General features: G+C 45.8%; 8 protein-coding genes across 8 annotated transcripts; 4 read left to right on the top strand and 4 right to left on the bottom strand.

Moving 5' to 3' along the window:
* Positions 1-36: 36 nt before the first annotated feature.
* Positions 37-860, bottom strand: CH63R_14391 (Aurora kinase 2 splicing; the record flags this gene model as incomplete). The annotated part of the gene is made up of 3 exons (XM_018309365.1): positions 37-52; positions 108-547; positions 681-860. 3 exons carry the CDS (start codon positions 858-860, stop codon positions 37-39), a joined length of 636 nt encoding a protein of 211 aa, XP_018150608.1.
* Positions 861-2,119: 1,259 nt separating this feature from the next.
* Positions 2,120-2,775, bottom strand: CH63R_14390 (Nudix domain-containing protein; the record flags this gene model as incomplete). The annotated part of the gene is made up of 2 exons (XM_018309364.1): positions 2,120-2,638; positions 2,710-2,775. 2 exons carry the CDS (start codon positions 2,773-2,775, stop codon positions 2,120-2,122), a joined length of 585 nt encoding a protein of 194 aa, XP_018150607.1.
* A 696-nt stretch (positions 2,776-3,471) lies between these two features.
* Positions 3,472-3,782, top strand: CH63R_14389 (EC12a protein; the record flags this gene model as incomplete). Its single annotated transcript, XM_018309363.1, has 2 exons — positions 3,472-3,741; positions 3,768-3,782. The coding sequence occupies 2 exons, from the start codon at positions 3,472-3,474 to the stop codon at positions 3,780-3,782; spliced, it is 285 nt and encodes a 94-aa protein (XP_018150606.1).
* Positions 3,783-6,261: 2,479 nt separating this feature from the next.
* CH63R_14388 (uncharacterized protein) lies at positions 6,262-6,720 on the bottom strand (the record flags this gene model as incomplete). Its single annotated transcript, XM_018309362.1, has 1 exon — positions 6,262-6,720. The coding sequence occupies one exon, from the start codon at positions 6,718-6,720 to the stop codon at positions 6,262-6,264; it is 459 nt and encodes a 152-aa protein (XP_018150605.1).
* Positions 6,721-10,454: 3,734 nt separating this feature from the next.
* CH63R_14387 (Phospholipase/Carboxylesterase) lies at positions 10,455-11,324 on the top strand (the record flags this gene model as incomplete). The annotated part of the gene is made up of 1 exon (XM_018309361.1): positions 10,455-11,324. The coding sequence occupies one exon, from the start codon at positions 10,455-10,457 to the stop codon at positions 11,322-11,324; it is 870 nt and encodes a 289-aa protein (XP_018150604.1).
* Positions 11,325-12,144: 820 nt separating this feature from the next.
* CH63R_14386 (uncharacterized protein) lies at positions 12,145-13,412 on the top strand (the record flags this gene model as incomplete). The annotated part of the gene is made up of 2 exons (XM_018309360.1): positions 12,145-13,241; positions 13,337-13,412. 2 exons carry the CDS (start codon positions 12,145-12,147, stop codon positions 13,410-13,412), a joined length of 1,173 nt encoding a protein of 390 aa, XP_018150603.1.
* Positions 13,413-16,215: 2,803 nt separating this feature from the next.
* CH63R_14385 (uncharacterized protein) lies at positions 16,216-16,689 on the bottom strand (the record flags this gene model as incomplete). Its single annotated transcript, XM_018309359.1, has 1 exon — positions 16,216-16,689. The coding sequence occupies one exon, from the start codon at positions 16,687-16,689 to the stop codon at positions 16,216-16,218; it is 474 nt and encodes a 157-aa protein (XP_018150602.1).
* Positions 16,690-17,186: 497 nt separating this feature from the next.
* On the top strand, positions 17,187-17,514 carry CH63R_14384 (uncharacterized protein; the record flags this gene model as incomplete). Its single annotated transcript, XM_018309358.1, has 3 exons — positions 17,187-17,248; positions 17,306-17,423; positions 17,473-17,514. The coding sequence occupies 3 exons, from the start codon at positions 17,187-17,189 to the stop codon at positions 17,512-17,514; spliced, it is 222 nt and encodes a 73-aa protein (XP_018150601.1).
* Between the last annotated feature and the right edge of the window lie 1,003 nt (positions 17,515-18,517).

The following is an 18,517-nucleotide window of genomic DNA, read 5'->3' as shown; positions in this document are numbered from 1 at the left end:
GTCTCTCATACGACTGCCGGAGGGCCATGATGTCGATCATTTGGCGCTTTTCCTGAGTTGTGCCCAGCTTGACTAGGCACTCGCACAATGAGTATGAGTCTGTACACGCGATCGTAGGTATAATCGGGAGGTTGAGTTTCTTCGTGATCATGGCCAGTGTGGATAAGATGGCATAGGCCATGTCTACGTCGGCCACCATGCCGTAGATCTCTGAGGCCAGTACGCTTCTGGTGACCCTTTTGGACTTCGTCGAGCTATAGTGAACGACGTTGCCGGTCAACTTGAAGGCATCATCGTGGCCGTCGATCGGTTCTTCGTTTCCGAGAATGATGATGAAACCGAGCTGTGAGGTCATATCGCGATTGTTAGCGAATGATCCATCCACGAAAACAAAGAGCTTTGCGGTCGGCAGATCCAGAGGTACGAAGGTGAGGCCTCTGTCGAGGGACTCCATCTGCCACTTCAGGCGCTTATTGAGGTTCTTGGTGTCCTCATACGTCGGATCCTGCCGCTGGGCGGCAGTCGACAGATCAAAGCACGGTTCAGGCTGGCAGATGGAAGCGATGTATGCCGGCGAACTCGAGAATCAACACAACATGTTGGGAGTCGTGAAAGTGGCCATAGAGGCGTAAGATATTGAAATGGCGAAGACGGATCTGAATATCAATCTCGCGACGAACCTGCTTCTGCATGCAGCTCCTTTGCATTTGTTTCTTGTTTAAGATCTTGAGAGCACAGACAAAACCGTTCTTGCGTTCTCGAGCAAGATACACATGTCCAGACGCGCCCTTCCCAAGTGAGCGGTCGATGTCGAACATGCCCATGTGCAATCCCTTTGGATCCGCAAGTTCGTAGAGCATCCTTAGTACATTACTTAATCTGCAGTGTACCTTAAGCCAACTTAGAGTCTAGTATAGATCCTGATTCAGTATTGGAGTAGGTATGTTTCAACATAAACAAAATGAGAACCATTGCATTCTTAGTTACACGCCACCTTAATATCAATACAAAAGAGGAACTAGTCAAGTATTGCGAGGATTTTGACGATATGAAAAGCTGGAATGACGTTCTACGTCTGAACAAGAGATTAATGACAGAGGTCCAGCAGGGAAAGTACTATTGCACTAGTATTGGCGATTGTTGGACACCAGGATCTGTAGAATGGATCCCTGATGCTAAAGAGCTTAGTAGGCAACGCGACCAATTCATACCTATAATTACGCAAAGATTCGAATATAGCAAGCCATTTCAAAGGAAGAGAAAAGGAAAATGGGAGGAGTATAGATCTCGAGCAAGTGTGGTTTTCCTCCTTCAACAAACAGGTGACAAGAAAGCGTTCAACAAAAAATTCTTAGAATCACTCCAGAATGATGGCCGCATATCGTTCGATGCTTTTCTAAACGTCAAAGGAGAATTAAAGGAGCTCGATATTAAAAGCAAGGCACCTGTGGGTCTTATTGAATACAGAGAAGGACTTCGGCGCCATGACCTTGTGTTGGCTCATTGGGATTGTACTAAGTCCGGCACGCTTAGGAGGGATCTAAGCAACCAAATGGATATGGGTTCTTTCTTGAAAGATGTGCAGACGTATATATGCAGGTTGACTTCCAGGCCAGAGGTATTAGCAAGTTAGCCCATAGGCTTGCTATTATTAAGGCTGAGAACCGTAAGCTTCGTACGGGGATAGAGGTACTAAGTAAGCGCCGGAAGGCAAAAAAGACCCGACTACGTCTTGGAGGGTCACTTAATACTGCTGAAGCAGAGGCACTACAAGTAGAAAAGGGTAGTGTTAATGCTGGAGGAGAGATTAACCCTCAGAAGGAGGGTCGTACGGAAAGTGCTGAACCACGCGCGCGACGATGTGGCAATTGCGGAAAGTCTGGACATAACGCACGAACCTGTGAAGTAGTTTGGGATAGTGATGAGGAATAGGGTGATAAGTAGTTTTAATTGATTTCGTACGTTGTAGTTTAATTAACTTATAAAAAGGTTGGAAGAGTAGGAAGAGTGCGCGACTCGCTGTAATCCGCGACTCGCTATGCGAGTACGTTAATAAGCGTACGTCTGTAATCCTAGTTATCAAACCGTCCTCAGTCCAGAAAAAGAGATGGCAAAGCAGCTATCTCATCTCCCAAGTAACTGTTTCCTCGCCTCTGTTGTTATCTACATGAATTTTCTTGACTGATTTCCTGGTCTCTCTACAAATTCTAGTCGCCACTCTTCCAAAAGCTGTAAGTTCAAAAGTCTCCCAGATGTCCGCATCCGCGCTGCTGACATCCAGAACAAAGTCATCGTTCTCCCCCAAATCTAAGAAGTCCCTTGCGCCCTCAAGTGCGTCAGTAACTGGGTCATTGTTGACGTTCTCCCAGGCAAGGTAGCGCAAGTTCGACTTTGATTTCCCTGCGTTGCTCCACAGTGCCATCAAGATCTGGCTTAGGTAGAGTCGATTGTTGGTGTTGTCGTAAGCGTTAAATGCTGTCTTGACCATAATTTTGTTGCTGCTGATCGCCACCATAGTAACAGCATCTCGGCCATTTTTGTAGCCATTCGTATAAACCAATGTCTCACTACCCTCTTTAACAACTCTATAATCATTATGTCCCTGGAGAGTGTTTAGTAATAAGTGTAACAGCAGAAACTAGTATTAGTTCTTACAGCAAGCTAAGATAGATTAGTACCTATTTTAGTGGTAGAGGAGGGATTACTCACAGCGGAAAGCACAGGGCAAAAGAGCGATGAGATAAAGAGAGTATATAGGAGGTTAAAGGATTTCATTGTGAACTGCATCTGTACCGTATAGTCGCAACAGGTTAAGGGCTGCTATCAGATGATGGAACGGTGGCACAGAACATGGCCTTAGGAGACGTTTGTAAATGCTGGTCTTTATAGAATCTACTTGCAACTTCCTTAACTTAGCACCTTAACCTAGTGGGCCAGTCAGGAAATTTTCGCCGTTAATTACGTTGAATTATTTCTAATACTTTAGAAAAGGTTTAATGCTTGCCAACTATTTAATTCCATCGTTAGATTACTTGGTTCATCAATGTAGCCCCGTAGTTCAAGGTTGAATGTTATTTCTACTACTAATCAAGATTACTAAAGTACTAATTATTATTAACAATACTAGCTAGTGCAAAGTGAAAAGCTTCAAGATGCATTAAACCTTTGTGGAGTGCTTCTGACACAGTCTAGAATAGGTAAATGATCGTAGGTTAGACTTGTTTCACTCTGGTGTAGCATTCCCGTCTAATTCCGCTTTCTACCCCCCTGACCACTTGTTCCTCATTAAGTTACCGTCCGAAAAACTTTGACCTCGATAGTACCGGTTAGTGGCTGACTCCATATTTTTTAATCAGCTACAATCCAACATTCAAAAACGTCACAGCCGTTTCTTTGAAGCACTCTACCCTCCACAACTACAGACACAACCCAATCCCTTACCCTTTTCACAACCGAACTCTATAAGGCAAAATGAAGCTCCTTCCTCTGTTAGCAATTACCACGCTTGTAGCTGCCGAGGTCACCAATAAGGAAATGAAGTGCCAGTATGTTAACCTAACATCTTACACTACTGTTATTCACCCATGCTTACACATCTTAAGCTGCATCAGCCATGGCTGGCAAAGAAACACCGAACACACATCGATGGCGTGTCAGAAAAGAGCGGGTCGAGGTGTTCAGGGTATTTATGAGAAAGGGTATTGCTACGTGGATGCAGATGAAAAAGGCATTTTTATAAATGTAAGTTTCTCTTTCTCACTTAGAAGAACAGGGTGGATTAATCAAAATCACATAGGAGTGTCCCGTTAAAGGCAAATGTACGAAGAACAAGAAGTTTAATCCTGCAGAAACTGAGGAACCGTCCAGGTAGAGTACCAGTTTTATGTAAATGAAAAGGGCAAGTTCTAACACCAACAGCCCCTAGTGTAACCGGCTGAGCTCGTAGTAACCATCCAGGTATCGCAGCCGAGTTAAGACCTACTCTCAGGCTAAAAGCCTATGTAGCAGCATAAGGATAACCTGATCTCTAAAAGGCCTGATCAGCCCGGCGGCAACAGGCTTTTTCTTTTCTTGTCTCTCTTATGGACACTCAAAGTAGTTACCACAGCTAGTTGTAAATCTATTTGTCTGAGTCTAGGTGGCTGGAATGCATGCCTTAAATAGGCTTTCCGGCTGCTAACTCATGCGTACGAACAGAGTGCAGAATGACATTCGGACATCTTCAGATATATTAACCTTCATTCTCCAAACCCCCTTTAATGCAGCAGCGTTTGTGCAACCTATTTTGAACACGATGGCGTCCCAGCTACCAAAACTGTCCAATATCATTCACATTCGGGATTTCATCGACGACGTTCTTCCTGACAGTACACGCCCAGAAGCCCCAAACTACGCAAAAAATCCATGCAACTGTGAACGTCTTTCAAGAGGACGACTTTTACGACACTACAATTGATTCCGATCCGATCCAAACCTGCGTTCGGGTTTACCTTAAACAGAATGAACGAGACTTATACGTTCCGAATACGTTTTTCTATACAGATGGTCGATTCATAGTCGAAACGACTTCTAAGGAAAGGCCCAAAATTATCGTGCAGTCTCTTAGCTTACAACGGTACGCATGCACCTGTCTTAGGATCATATGAATAACTTGAAAAACCCATCCGGGAGACGTTTCGGTTTTCCATGAGTACCGCAGGCATCTTCCTGAACAATGGTGCCCGATGATTACCGCCCTCGGTATCGTCGGCGAGCGCAAGCCGACATCAGACCAACCATTCTGTCTCCGGAACTTCGAATTACGTACTTCTGTATACGACGCCTCCAAGGGGCAGCCGGTCAATTTCTCTTTAATCTGCTATTTCGCAAATACCAAACGATGGGAACATATGGTGGTTCCTAACACTGCTTCTTTTGTTTGCGTTAAACTGCTAAATTGGTCGGCTGTACTCCTTCCAATCAACCTGCCATCAGGATCTTGGATTTGATCTACCTCCCTAAAACAATACCGTCTTCCAAATCCCCTGCCGCGTCTTCTGAGTCACCTTCTGCCAAGCGGCAAAGTCGCTGGAGCGGCCGAGCGGAGTCCACGCCATCCAAAAAATCCCGTACCCAGCCCACCCTGGATTCTATAGAAGACGTGGCCGAGGTAATCGACCTTGACCATACTGAGACAATGACACCGACTCCGACTACCCAAGATGACCCGAACCGGCAATCAAATCAGCCCGATTCGTCCATACCCAATAGCCAACCAAATGAAATCACATCCACCACCTCATTACCCCCTACCACTCGATCCCAACGACAGCGGCAGCCAGCAAAGCACCTGTAAGCAAAAACGCCGTTACAAACCTCACAAATTAAGAAAAATAGTACAGAAGTGTTACCATATGGTTTAATGATTTTCTTAGGAATATAACGTTGACCTACTCCTTTTACTATTATCCTTACTATATTACAACTTTGCGGAGCGCGAAGCGCGACGCCTAGCTCTCGTTGATTGAATTATTCCTACACGGTTATGAAGTCGCTCTATGTCAGCAACTATGCCCGAATAGCGGGGTCCGGCAGACAGCCGAAGCTTTCAAACATTAATCCGAGCCGCCCCACTTCGCACTTCAACCTCTATTTACATTTGCTTGGCGGCCCTTGCTGGAGTTGAGATTGGGAGCCCCTTTGCTGATGGGGGAGCCGGATTGAAGGCGTTAGGCTGGCTTCCCGCAAGGCTGGGCTGGAGTGGCTGAGTCTCAGTATTGCGGCGGCGTTTAGACCTTGATGGAGAGGTTGGCTCTGGAGGTGGCCCAGAGCCCCATTCGGGGCCGGCCGGTGAGGCCGGAAGCAGTCCGATGCCCGCCGGAGGCTGTGAGGCCATCACGGAAGGGCTCCGGAGCAGAGAGGTGAAGAGTTTTCAGCTGTTAAGGATTCTAGTGGTTCACCACCTAGCTCACTGACAGCGGATGCCAAGAGAAATTAAGCGAGAGGGAAGTTTTGTTATGTCTATCTAATGCATGCGCCGCTAGGTCACCCGGCTCAAGTCGGAATCGAAATAGTAACGAGCAGTGCTCGCTAACATGTCTATTGGGCCCGTCCGTCACAGGTCCGTCGAATTATAAATAGAGTCAAAGCTCTTAATTGTGTTGTAAGAGTAGGAGGGTCCTTGATGGACAGCTTGTTTCCCCTCGTCAAGCGGAAGTAAACCATCCTATCAGGCCCTTGATGGGCACCGTGTATTCGTGCTGGTTGATCTCGTTGACGACGTTACTTCTGCCAGTTTTGTCTCTTCGCCTGAAGAGTCTGTTTCTTGCCTCGCTGCCAGTTGAATAGACCCGCATCGCTCAACGTGTCCAAGGCTTCGATTGCCCAGGCTTGACAATTCCACGTGTTGCTGTTGTTGTCGACAGGCGTGTTTTGAATGGCAGCAATGGCATCGTTAAATTTGTTAGAGCTGATACTGCCAACAGCAATCGATTCTTTGTGGCGACTAGACCTCTGCGGTTTCTTGTTGTAGATTGGCTGCTCAACGAAGTATCCAACCCCGCCGATATCATCGCCTACTTGCAGAATAACGTCGCGTTCTCCATCCAAGTAGATGGCCCAGTGGTTGGGATCTCGCGAGTCAAGTACATCATAGATAGCAATGTACACCGTGATGACTGCTGCGTTAATCAGCAGGGGGAAAAATAAGAGTTGTAAGAATAGAGACTTATAAAACATCATTGTAGGAATAGGACCAAATAGCAGGCTTTGCTGCTAATAATCAAGACGGTAATGATGAACAGATACTTATACAAATTTAAGGCAGGTTAACATTTTATTTATAGGTGTTTATTTAATACCAAGCGCATGTCACCCTTATCTATAAGCCTTTTAATTTTCAGCATGTAGTTGATGTTACAAGCAGTAATCTATTATAGTATAGAGCTAGAAAGTATGTCTTAGTATTAATCCCTGTTTGAAAAGTTGTACGTTAGTAGTATTTATACTTTTATCCCCTGCTAGCAAAATACATTGCTCCTAAACTCTACAAGAAGTAAGTTATATTAGAGGGGATTTTATTAGACTAAGAAAGGTAGTAGTATCAGGTTCATTATGCTTGTATAAATTGCATTGTCTGCATAAATATTTAATATGCACGCGCTGGCTGCAGGCTAGGCCTTTAGCAGCCTCTTATTACGGCCCAACCAGTTGGGTGCTGGCCGGCGTAACTATATAAGTCAAAGCACCCACTTTTCAGCCACCCCCCCCATTTCGGCCAGGGTTTTACACCAAAAGTACTACTTTTCACTACACCCTTTTATTAATAACTAATATAGATAAATAAATACAAAAAGTCTTATAAAATAGATTTTTATCTCTATTTTATATAATGTACACGCATAGCGAGTCGCCCATCATAGCGAGTCGCCCACTTCCTTATCGTATGTAAAACCCCTAGTTTTCAACTATTTTTTAAAAATCCATTTTAAGCCTAAAAAACACTAGGTTTTGAGGATTAGTATTTGATAAGAGTTATATTATAGGAAAAAATACAGTAGAAAATCCTTCCCTAGTTAGTATGCAGCTTTATATAAGCTAGCTTATCTAACTCTCTAGATAAGAGGTTTGGGAGATCTAGGTATAGGGTTAGAGCTAGAATTTCTACTGTATTTTTTTCCTATAATATAAGTCTTATCAAATACTAATCCTCAAAACCTAGTGTTTTTTAGGCTTAAAGTGGATTTTCAAAAAATAGTTGAAAACTAGGGGTTTTACATACGATAAGGAAGTGGGCGACTCGCTATGATGGGCGACTCGCTATGCGTGTACGTTATAAAGTATTTTCTAACTTTATATAGCTTAGTAATATACTTAGTTTATAGTATAAAGTAAAAGTTCTACTTTCTAATACTATTTTTGAGATTTTAAATTTTAATATTATATAGCAAATATAGTACTTATAGTAAGACTACTTAAATAACTTAATATATATTATATATTTATATTAAGAAATAGTAGATTTACTCATATATATAGCTTATTTACTATATAAATCTAAAGGTAGTATAATACTAGTAAAATATATACTAGTTAAATTTTACTTCTATAATACTTATATAACTACTATTAAATACTTAACTATAAGTAACGTACACGCATAGCGAGTCGGCCAACATAGCGAGCCGGCCACTCCTTATCGCTAGAAAAAGCCCCTTTTCTAACTATTTATTAAAAAGTAGATTCTTAACTAATAAAGACCTAGTTTTTAGTATTAGATAACGATAAGAGTTAGATTTTAAGAAATAATATTGTAGAAATTATTGTCTCTTCCTAACCCTAGGTTCTTAGTAATCCTCTTATCTAGAGGCCTAGATAAGAGGTAAGCTTAGTAATATAGGCTAGAAAGAGATAATAATTTTAATACTATTATTTCTTAAAATCTAACTCTTATCGTTATCTAATGCTAAAAACTAGGTCTTTATTAGTTAAGAATCTACTTTTTAATAAATAGTTAGAAAAGGGGCTTTTTCTAGCGATAAGGAGTGGCCGGCTCGCTATGTTGGCCGACTCGCTATGCGTGTACGTTATATGATATAGAAATATAACGTACACGCATAGCGAGTGGGCCAACATAGCGAGTGGGCCACTTCCTTATCGTATGTAGAACCCCTAGTTTTTAACTATTTTTTAAAAATCCATTTTAAGTCTAAAAACACTAGATTTCTAGTATTAGTATTTGATAAGAGTTATATTTTAGGCAAAAATACAGTAGAAATTCTAATACTAGCCCTATACCTAGATCTCCTAAATCTCTTATCTAGAGAGCTAGATAAGCTAGCTTATATAAAGCTGCATCCTAACCAGAGTGGGAATTTCTACTGTATTTTTTCCTATAATATAACTCTTATCAAATACTAATACTAGAAATCTAGTGTTTTTTAGGCTTAAAATGGATTTTTAAAAAATAGTTAAAAACTAGGGGTTTTACATGCGATAAGGAAGTGGCCCACTCGCTATGCGTGTACGTTAGTTAAAAAGGTATATATATATACTAAAAGTAGCTTTTTTAGTATAAAACTTACTAAGATATTTAAGTTTAAGCTACTGTTAAGGACTACTAATAAAATATACTATAATCTTAACATTTTAAGATTTCTAACTTTAAAAACTTAATACTTTATATATAGTATAGTAGAAGCTTTTATACTTATTGTATATAGTTATTTTATATTTATATATAATATGTAATATTTATAGATTATTTAGGGTTAGGGTTAAGGAGCTAAGGTTGTTAGTTTTAGTAGATTTTAGGTGTAAAACCTGGCCGAAATGTGGGTGCTTTGACTTAATGCAGAACAGGGGATAATGATGCAGGTGCATTGTTACTAAAGCTTTTGCTTTGTGGCGCAGTTGGTTACCTTGACCTGCTCGTGACACCTCTTTTCTAGTTGCTTTAGGCTATTGCATAGCCTACTACGTCGGATAGAGCCTGCAGTAGGCCCTTTAGTGCTGCTAAGCGGCTATTCAAGCTGTCTAATAAGTCCTATCTCTAAAGTGCTCTGTGCGTGCGGTATGCCCTCCAATTTAACAGATCGCAGCCTGTAAGCGACTTATTTTACTGCCGCTGACGCCACCTTTATCCTAGGGGCGACATGTTCCTCCCTAAGCAAGGGTGCTATCACCGGCATTGCCGTCTCTTATAATCATAGGGACTTTTGCATAAGCAAGGTCCTAGCTAGACCCGGCGTCTTCCCTATACAAGGGCTACATAGATTCACGCAATTAGCAGTTCACACTGCTGCTAGCCTTATTTAGCAGGCTTTCGCAGAACCTTTAACAGACTCTTAAGCAAATCCCTTGGTAGCTAGCTTCCTTGGTAGCTCCCTCGGCAGATCCCTCGGAAGATCCCTCGGAAGATCCCTCGGCAGATCCCTCGTCGCCTAGCCTGATGGCTGTTCTGTTAGGCTAGGCGCTAGAATTGCCGCGAAAATACACTGTTCTCTAATTGCGTGTTTATTATACACGCTTTCCATTTAACTTAAGGAATTGAACCCACAGCTTCTAGACAATTTCGCTGTGCAGAGAGTTTTAACTCCCTATACTATACATAAATGAGCTATCAATTTATAAAAATATGGAAAAATAGTGTAATAGTCTAATATGCTTTTGTATGTCTGTAGATCTTGTGTAAGAGGTTTTGTTACTTGCCCCTATTTCTAAGCAAACATGCTTAGGTAATACTGACTTAAATCTGGCCTTCTAATTGGCCTTAATGTTAACTAAGGTGGGTCAACAAATCAACTATATTACTGCGAATTCCCATGACATTCCGTTACCCCTGCAGCTCCTTTCCTAAACCTATCTTTACACTCAAACATCGCTTCTCCTTACTGGCACTGTTCTTAACAATTCCATTCCCCCTAAACTACACAAACGCTTAACCCAGGAAGATTTGTTTATTGATTCCAGACGGCATGGAAGGCCTCGACTACAGTCGATCCCCGGGGTTGATCGCCGAAGACAATAACGGGTCTTTTGGGCCCAGTCACGTCATACAGCCCAAGTCCGAGCACACCCACACTGCGATTATTTTACACGGACGCGGCAGTTGCGGCGAGGAGCTTTTTCAGGAACTTGTTGCATCAACGCTTTCCGATGACTGCACCATCATAGACAAACTGCCCGGTTGGCGATGGGTATTCCCTTCCTCGAAGAAAATATGGAGCATTGCTTTTCAAGAAAACATGCCTGCTTGGTTTGAAGCACACTCTCTAACAGACCCTACCGCGCGGCAAGATTTGCAAGTCGAAGGGCTTTGTGAGTCGATAGACTATATCTCTCAAGTTATGGAGGGGGAGGTTAAGCGACTTGGCGGCAATCAAAAAAGATTAGTCCTTGGCGGAATCAGCCAGGGTGCTGCGGTTGGGATGTGGACTCTGTTCTGCCAGCGAGATCAAACTACAGGATTGGGGGGATTCTTTGCCGCCAGTACTTGGCTCCCATTTGCGGCTGATGTTGAAGAAATCCTGGCTGGTCAGAAGCCGCTGCCAAAAAAGGGTCCTGATGCGGAAAACATGGCACCCAAGGATGTGTTACTTAGCATGATACAAACCGTGGGTGAACGTCTCCGTCTAGGCATTTTGGAACAAACTTCGATATTCATGGGCCACGGCGTTGACGACGCATACGTGGACGTGGAATTAGGTCGACAGGCAGCACGTGTCCTGAAGCAAGGGGGGGGGGATGTTGAATGGAAGGAGTACGAAGGGGCGGAGGAAGAGGGGCATTGGTTTAAGGTGCCAGACGAGATGGATGACATTGGTGATTTCCTTGTAGCTATCTGACGAATCCTTGCATGCTTCTATGCGAGTCATGGACATAACCCATCCAGAATGGTCTGACTGTACTTTAACAGCCCAGCCTGTCATTTCCACCTGGCCCTAGCTCTGTAACAGTTATTAGGATAGCATTAGGCCCACAAGCCTGTGGTGATTCCATCCACTCTTTAGTACGTATAAACACTCCTTGTTAGATAATCTGACAGAACCTGGGATACCCTCGCTTTAGTAAAACCGACCCGATACATTCATTACTCGCCAAACGGCATAGTCGGGCCAGGATTGCCCTACAAGGGATAGATACCACTCGTTTATATAGATCTCCTGCAGGCCCAGCAGATCACTCTAAGCAATACAACCACATTTATCCCTAATTTCATTATGCCACTGCTGACCATACTGAAGATCTGTCAGTTATGAGCCCAGTAGACTCAGGCAATATAGCTTCAGTCAGAACCTACTCAAGTATTCTCCGTCGGAACGCGTCGAGATACGGCCGTCCGTGTACAACTATTGGCCGAACCCATTCATCGTCCCACTCCATGCCCCCCTGCTTGACTAGGAAATCTCGACGCGTTCCCTGGGCCTCCCATTGGCCAACAATATCAGATACACCCCACTTACTGCTTCAGTGTCTCCATCTTCAAATGAAATCTTGACGCGTTCCCAAAACTCTTCTCCTGACTGCGTATTGCCCTACAAAGGAAAGCAAGTTAGTGACTTTAGCTACAGCAAGCCGCTTCTAATCTTCTCAAATAAGAACATTAATTACGCACTACTCCTACACAGCTACATAGCTCTCTTGTCTCCCCTTCCGTCCTAGCCTATGACGCCGCACAGCTTGACGGACAAGCAGCGGCGCCAGCGCCTTGAAGCCCTGCAACTTTACTTGAACGAGCCTGAACCGGTCCTCATCTGCCGGCCTTGCGGTTACGCATTGAAGCCGTTCGGGGAGCGCGTAAGCCGCCACCTGGCTGAGAAACACGACGTGCCAAAGCCGCAACGCCGTGGGCTGAGCGCGCTGGTGAAGTCCCTGCAGCTTGGGGACCCGAACGACGTCGCTCCCCGTCCTGACGGCCTCCCGCCGCACGGTGCACTAACGGTCACCCGCGGCCATGCCTGTCGTCACTGCAGCTATCGGACGGCAAGCGATGACCTGGTCTGCCGCCACCTCTCCAAGGCACACGGCATCAAGGACTCGCGGAAGGCGGACGGCTGGCAACGGGACCATATCCACAGCGGTGTCCTACTCCAAAGCTGGTCACAGAATGGTGCGCGGGGCTACTGGATAGCCCAGTCCACTACGACAGGGTCGCTGCCGCCCTGCGAGACAGGTACGCCTGATGCTGACGACGCGCCCGCTGCCGAACAGGCCCTGCTTGCCGCGGCGCATGATGCGGAACGAGCTCACCTCGCCAGCGGTCTCCGCGCCACCGCCACCGCCACCGCTACGGGCCCTGTCGATATGGCGTTCCAAACAGGCTGGATGCGTCGCACCGGCTGGGATCTTATGTTCGACGGTGCCCGCCGCGACTTCCTCGTGAAGATGTCGGAGCTGCCGGCCGTCGGCCCGGACGCCTGGGACGCCGAGGACGACATGCCCTCTGTAAGCACCCCAGAGGACGAAGCCCGGTTACAACGTATCATGTCGGCCGTGGACGGCGTCTTCGACCGTTGCGAGGATACGATACGGTCTATGGACGTCTCCATGCGCTGCTGGCTCCGCAGCTCAGAGCCCTACCGGCCGTACAAGGCCCCATTCGAGCTGGTCAGCCGGCAGGCCACCACATACAAGTACCGCCGCCTGGTGAAAAGGCTTCTGTGCTTCTGTGTGCGGCTGTGGCGTCTTCCCCTAGGGACGCGGCTGTGGCAGTGCCGGAGATCCCTCACCATCGCTCAATCGCGCGCGCTTGAGGCACTATTGTCGGACGAAATCTGGGACACCTTATGCCTGGATGATGTTGCGGCTGCTGATTCTACCAAGACCAGCACTACCTCAGCTTATAGACATGTACCAGATGCAGACAGCTGCCGTGTGATGCGTACGACAACAAGGACGAGGACAAGGGGGATGCCATCTGCTCAAACTCCTAGCTTCCCAGCAGGTGGTCATAACAGAGCTGGGATCTCACATAGCTCATTTAAAGATCTCAGTAATGATGACAGTTATAGAAGTGCGACTAAGACTAATAATAACAGTGACTTTAAAGACCTCCTCAGTAAAGGCTCGGAAGGTTTGGAGGATTGTGACTATAAGGATACAAATGCCAGCAACCAACCATACAGACGCTACAGAAGGCAGCTTAAAAGCCAACGCAGTAGCTAGCCCCCTATTGTTTTCCGGTTAGTCTGATATTAGCGTTAAGTCAAAGCACTCACTTTTGGGCCACCCCTACATATGGGCCACCCAAAAATGAGGGTATTCCCATCAACACCAGTATGTTCAATTAACTATTGACTGCACCTAGATGCCACCACAATACAGCTTTCAGCCTCAACATCTGTGGTAGCGTGTAATTAATGTTCTTATTTGAGAAGATTAGAAACGGCATGCTGTAGCAAAAGTCACCGACTTGCTTTCCTTTGTAGGGCAATACGCAATCAGGAGAAGAGGTTTGGGAACGCGTCAAGATTTCCTAGTCAAGCAGGGGGGCATGGAGTGGGACGATGAATGGGTTCGGCCAATGGTTGTACACGGACGGCCGTATCTCGACGCGTTCCGACGGAGAATACTTGAGTAGGCTCTATTGTCCTCCAGCGAATCAGAGGATAGTCTAGACGAATCCAGCGCATCAGAAATGCCCAGTGAAGCCGAAAGCTGCATATGGGTAGGTGGTAGGGTGGAGGAATAGAGGATGGGAATAGTGGCACATGGGTGGTGATGGTGGTTCGGATGTGGGGGTGGTTCGTAAATAGGGTAGGTGGGTTACTACATAGAAGTTTCAGTGGCAGATGTGTTTTTCAGCTCTTGATCAGTTATCCTAGTCCGAGTAAGAAATGCCATCTCTACAGCGCGACAGAAGCTAGCAGGGGCTTGCGAACGTCTAAGCTAACTCGCTTTAGTATCATTGCCCGCCAAGCGCTGAAACTTTTCAAGATTGGCTTTCGATTAGGGACTTCTGCAAACAAGGTTATTAAACCTGATAATGAACAACTAGATCCGGTAGGCTTCGGAACTTCGGATCCTTTGGGCATCCTCCCTCCCATGTATTTTCAATGTTCCATCCCCGTTGCGGGATTGATCTAGGCCTGTTACATGGATTGAGCTAGATTTCCGTCTCTATTTGCCGAGTTATGTCGGCTGTTATCTTCGACCAGGCATTATTTAGAGTAAAACTTATTAGATTGACGCAAGTGGGTGGATTTAAGATCTGTGATAACAGGTAGACACAAGACATAATCCCGCTTCGACCGGAACTCATGACTGGGTCCATGGCCGGGACTGGAGCCTGGGTTTTAAACAAAACACGCACCCTGACGGTTTGTCAGGGTGGCCAGCGGAATATGCATATATGAGTGAGCAGAAAAGAGTGTCTTATTCGTACTAAAGAGTGGATGGAATCACTACAGGCTTGTGGGCCTAATGCTATCCTAATAACTGTTACAGAGCTAGGGCCAGGTGGAAATGACAGGCTGGCCTGTTTAAGTACAGTCAGACCATTCTGGATGGGTTATGTCCATGGAAGCATGCAAGGATTCTGTCACTTTTCGTGCTTGATCAGACCCACAGGCGCCACTGCGGCGGCAGGCCCGGGGTGGGGGACCCGCGAAGCCGAAACTCAAAACCAACAACAGAGCATAGCATAGGTGGCGGACTACGCCTTATTGTCGACGCACCCCCAAACAGGCCAGATAGCAAGAAGACGAGAGACATTCATTCTGCACGCAATCTGCGCCATTTATAAACCCAGGGTCCGCTCCATATGAGTCCATTAGCGCAAATTTATCTGCTGAGGCCTAGACCCACCGCTGTATAGCCTGAGGCAAGCTACTTAAGATACGCTAGGGTCCCGGCCATTTCCAGCCAGAGGAAACCTGCGGGCAACGCCAAGTCACAGCACCATTGGCGAAGTCCGGAGAGAGAAATACATGGGGTCTGGTGCAATGGCTGACGGTCGAGCGGTTTGGAGGTTCGGCAGGTCTGAAGAAACGAATCTTGAATAGTGGGTAGGTGGACAAACCCCCGACATGCAAATCTCGAAGGTCTTTAATTAGGTTCCGACGATCCGATGACCTCCTTCTCGGAATAGGGACGAGTTTTTCGCCCATCTCTGCAGACGTCGTAGGGCGCAGAGACGACGTCCTGCGATTACTGTGGCTGGAGCTTGACAACACTTCACAGGCATGTCGGGGAACCGGCTGTTTACTGCCGGAACCTGCCGGAAGGGAAATCTCCGATTTCGAATCGCCATTCCGGTTTCAATAACTCACCGCCTGGTTTTCATGAGATGAAGCAAGTCCTCCTATTTTAGCACTCCATAGAACTCCTCTCGACGCATCAATATTGGCAAACGATTGCCTAGCGCACATACGATAAAAGCAGCTTAGGTACTGTTTCCAAAAGAATAAGGCAAAGGACCCAATACATGCCAGCGGCCTAAGTAGAGTATTTTCTCTGCTTAGTTGAGAGGCACACGCTTATATACATTGGCAATTCGCAGGTGGTAGTCAATGGTTTGTTGTCCACGCAGATGCTCTAGCCGCGAACGCCGCAGAGCCCACCGTCCTCGCCACTACTGGGAGAGATGGACAGGTCGCCCAGACGCGCACGCAGAATCATGGAGTGATAACGTGACCTGGGCGGTGATTGTATTTTGACAGCTTGTCCTCCAAAGACTCCCCCGCTGGTTGTCGCGGACCTGCCGGAAAGACCGAAAGCCCAATTCAGTTGTTACGCCTACGGGCGCGGGGAGTTTGCCGCGTTCGACGGGAGCCATGGCCGGAATGACCTCGTGCCCGCAGACGCGAGGGCTTGTTGTGGACCTCGGCGGCTGTCTGTCGGGTCCCAGATCAAGTTGACGGCGTCGTCCGCATTCGAAGCGCAACGTTGGCTGGCGGCGGAGTTCAAACCACCCAGTCTTGGCTGCTCAAATGGTTCGAAGCTTACCCCGTACAACCCAAATCTCAAGCCGTCGTAGAAGTCCAAAACGGGCCGACCCCACGGCTCTAGTACGATCAAGTAGCCTGTTTCCAGCCCATATATGGCTCTTCCCGTGGCGATAGAGAAAAGGACGGTGGTGGCAAACCCGTGCGCGCTCATACCGTGAATGACGCGCGCGGCATCCGGCACCGGTCCCATGCTCATTGTCGACGTCGCTGGGTGCCTGTATCCTGCATCGGCGTGAGTAGTCGTCGGACCGTTCACGCTCATTGGCAACTTTAACCCTAACCCTAAGATAACCCTGAGCTAAGCTAACCCTAAACGCCAAGATGTCAGACTAGTTTGAAGAGCTCCTGAACTAAACACAGGCCAATATTAACTGTGTTAAGTTCAGCATTCCCATTAATTTGGCGTTCCCGTTGGCTCGGCCGCTAATTTGGCTTTCCCGCTCATTTGGCCGCTAATTTGACGTTTCCAACATTTCGGCGTTCCCGTTAGTTTGACAATCTTGTTAGTTTGGCGTTCATTAGCCCCCTGTCATGCTGTGTATCATGTAATTACGAAGCCTATATTACTGCCTCTAATACGTAATGCATAGTTTGTTACTAAATCTAATTTAGTTTGTTTTTGCAAAAAGCTACAATTTCTTTAAACCTTAACCCAACGTGTACACTATATAAGAGAGTCTTACCTGCTCCTGAATCTAGGAGTCAAGCCAGTACTGTTTCCTTATCCCATCAACTTACACTGCATCTTTATCCCTCAAAATGAAGTCTCCTACTTTACTTTTTGTCTTTGTTAGTACTGCACTAGCTGTTCGCGTTTGCCGGTATACTATTCCCAACTATTGCATTTTGTAAGGTTTAGTTTACTAACATGCTATTAGTTGTACACTCGATGGTAATTTCAGCCATGAAGACACAGTATCTACTTGCAAAGTCTTCAAAGGAAGGATGAGGGCAAAGTACTGCGAAACCAACACTCCATTGGATAAATGGAATGAGGTAAGTCACATTACCATGTACACACAGACATACTAATATGTATTTGTAGATGTGTTTGCATGAAGGGAACTGCTGGAATCAGAGTACTTAATGTCAGGGCTTTATTGACATCCAATCCTTTTGGGTACGCCTACTGTTCTGGTCTAAGAAGAGACAGAAGTTTGAGAATGGCTTGACGGATGCCAACTAGGTTGTGAAAAATGTACATTTCAGGTCTGCTCAGGTCTTTGTATCGACAACCATCATGTCTTATGCCACCCAAAGAAAGCAGAGAGCAGTCATTGAGCCCTGTGCCAATCCTAACAATGCCTGTTCTTCGGAACCCAAACATGACATGATTGCCAATACTAAAGACATGGGTGCCGTCGCATATGCAGAAGCCTGAAATCTTGACTCCAATAATCTTAAAGAAGAACGCCGAAGGGTGACAAGGGAAATATTTAGGAGTCTGAAGCCGATAGTAAGCCGCCTTTATTCTTTCTCCTCCTGAGCTCTGAGTACTGAGTATTCAATCTGTGACTGACTAAATCTATCTCTTTATGAAAGTAACCTTAAGCCTTTAGACTTATTAAGAAACTATTAATTTGTAATTAATGTGCATGATAAGCGAGTGAAACAGACAAGCGAGTGAAACACAGAACCGCGACCACAACATTAAACCAAAAAGACAACAACATCAACAACACTAAATCAATTAAAACCACTCAGAGTCCTCTTCCCCAGACATTTCTTCATTGAACTGACATCACGTTCGCACATTGTGTCCTGTGTTTCCGCAGACGCCACACCGCCGTTGCCCTAATTCAGTCCTTGGTTTGCGACCACTACTCCGACGTATTTCCTCCTGAACCTGTGCTGTTGTGTCCTTCTAAGACTGAATGTTGTTACGGTCAGATATCCGACAGTGGTGTTTCTGCTAACAGGTAGCTGAGGTCAGTACTCAATGAACAGTGCTGGAGTCTTGCTGGCTTGTTGGTAATCTTGTTGGTGAGGATGCGGTGATCAGTCATATGATCAGGGTGTGGATAAAACTTGTCTCACAACAGAAGGATAATCTAAGAGTCACTTCTGGTAGAGTGAATCACAAAGTTGAT

This window comes from Colletotrichum higginsianum, chromosome 11, assembly GCF_001672515.1.
Source record: "Colletotrichum higginsianum IMI 349063 chromosome 11, whole genome shotgun sequence".
NCBI lineage: Eukaryota > Fungi > Ascomycota > Sordariomycetes > Glomerellales > Glomerellaceae > Colletotrichum > Colletotrichum higginsianum.
Note: the sequence above shows the minus strand (reverse complement) of the source record. Positions and strands in the feature narration are given on the sequence as shown.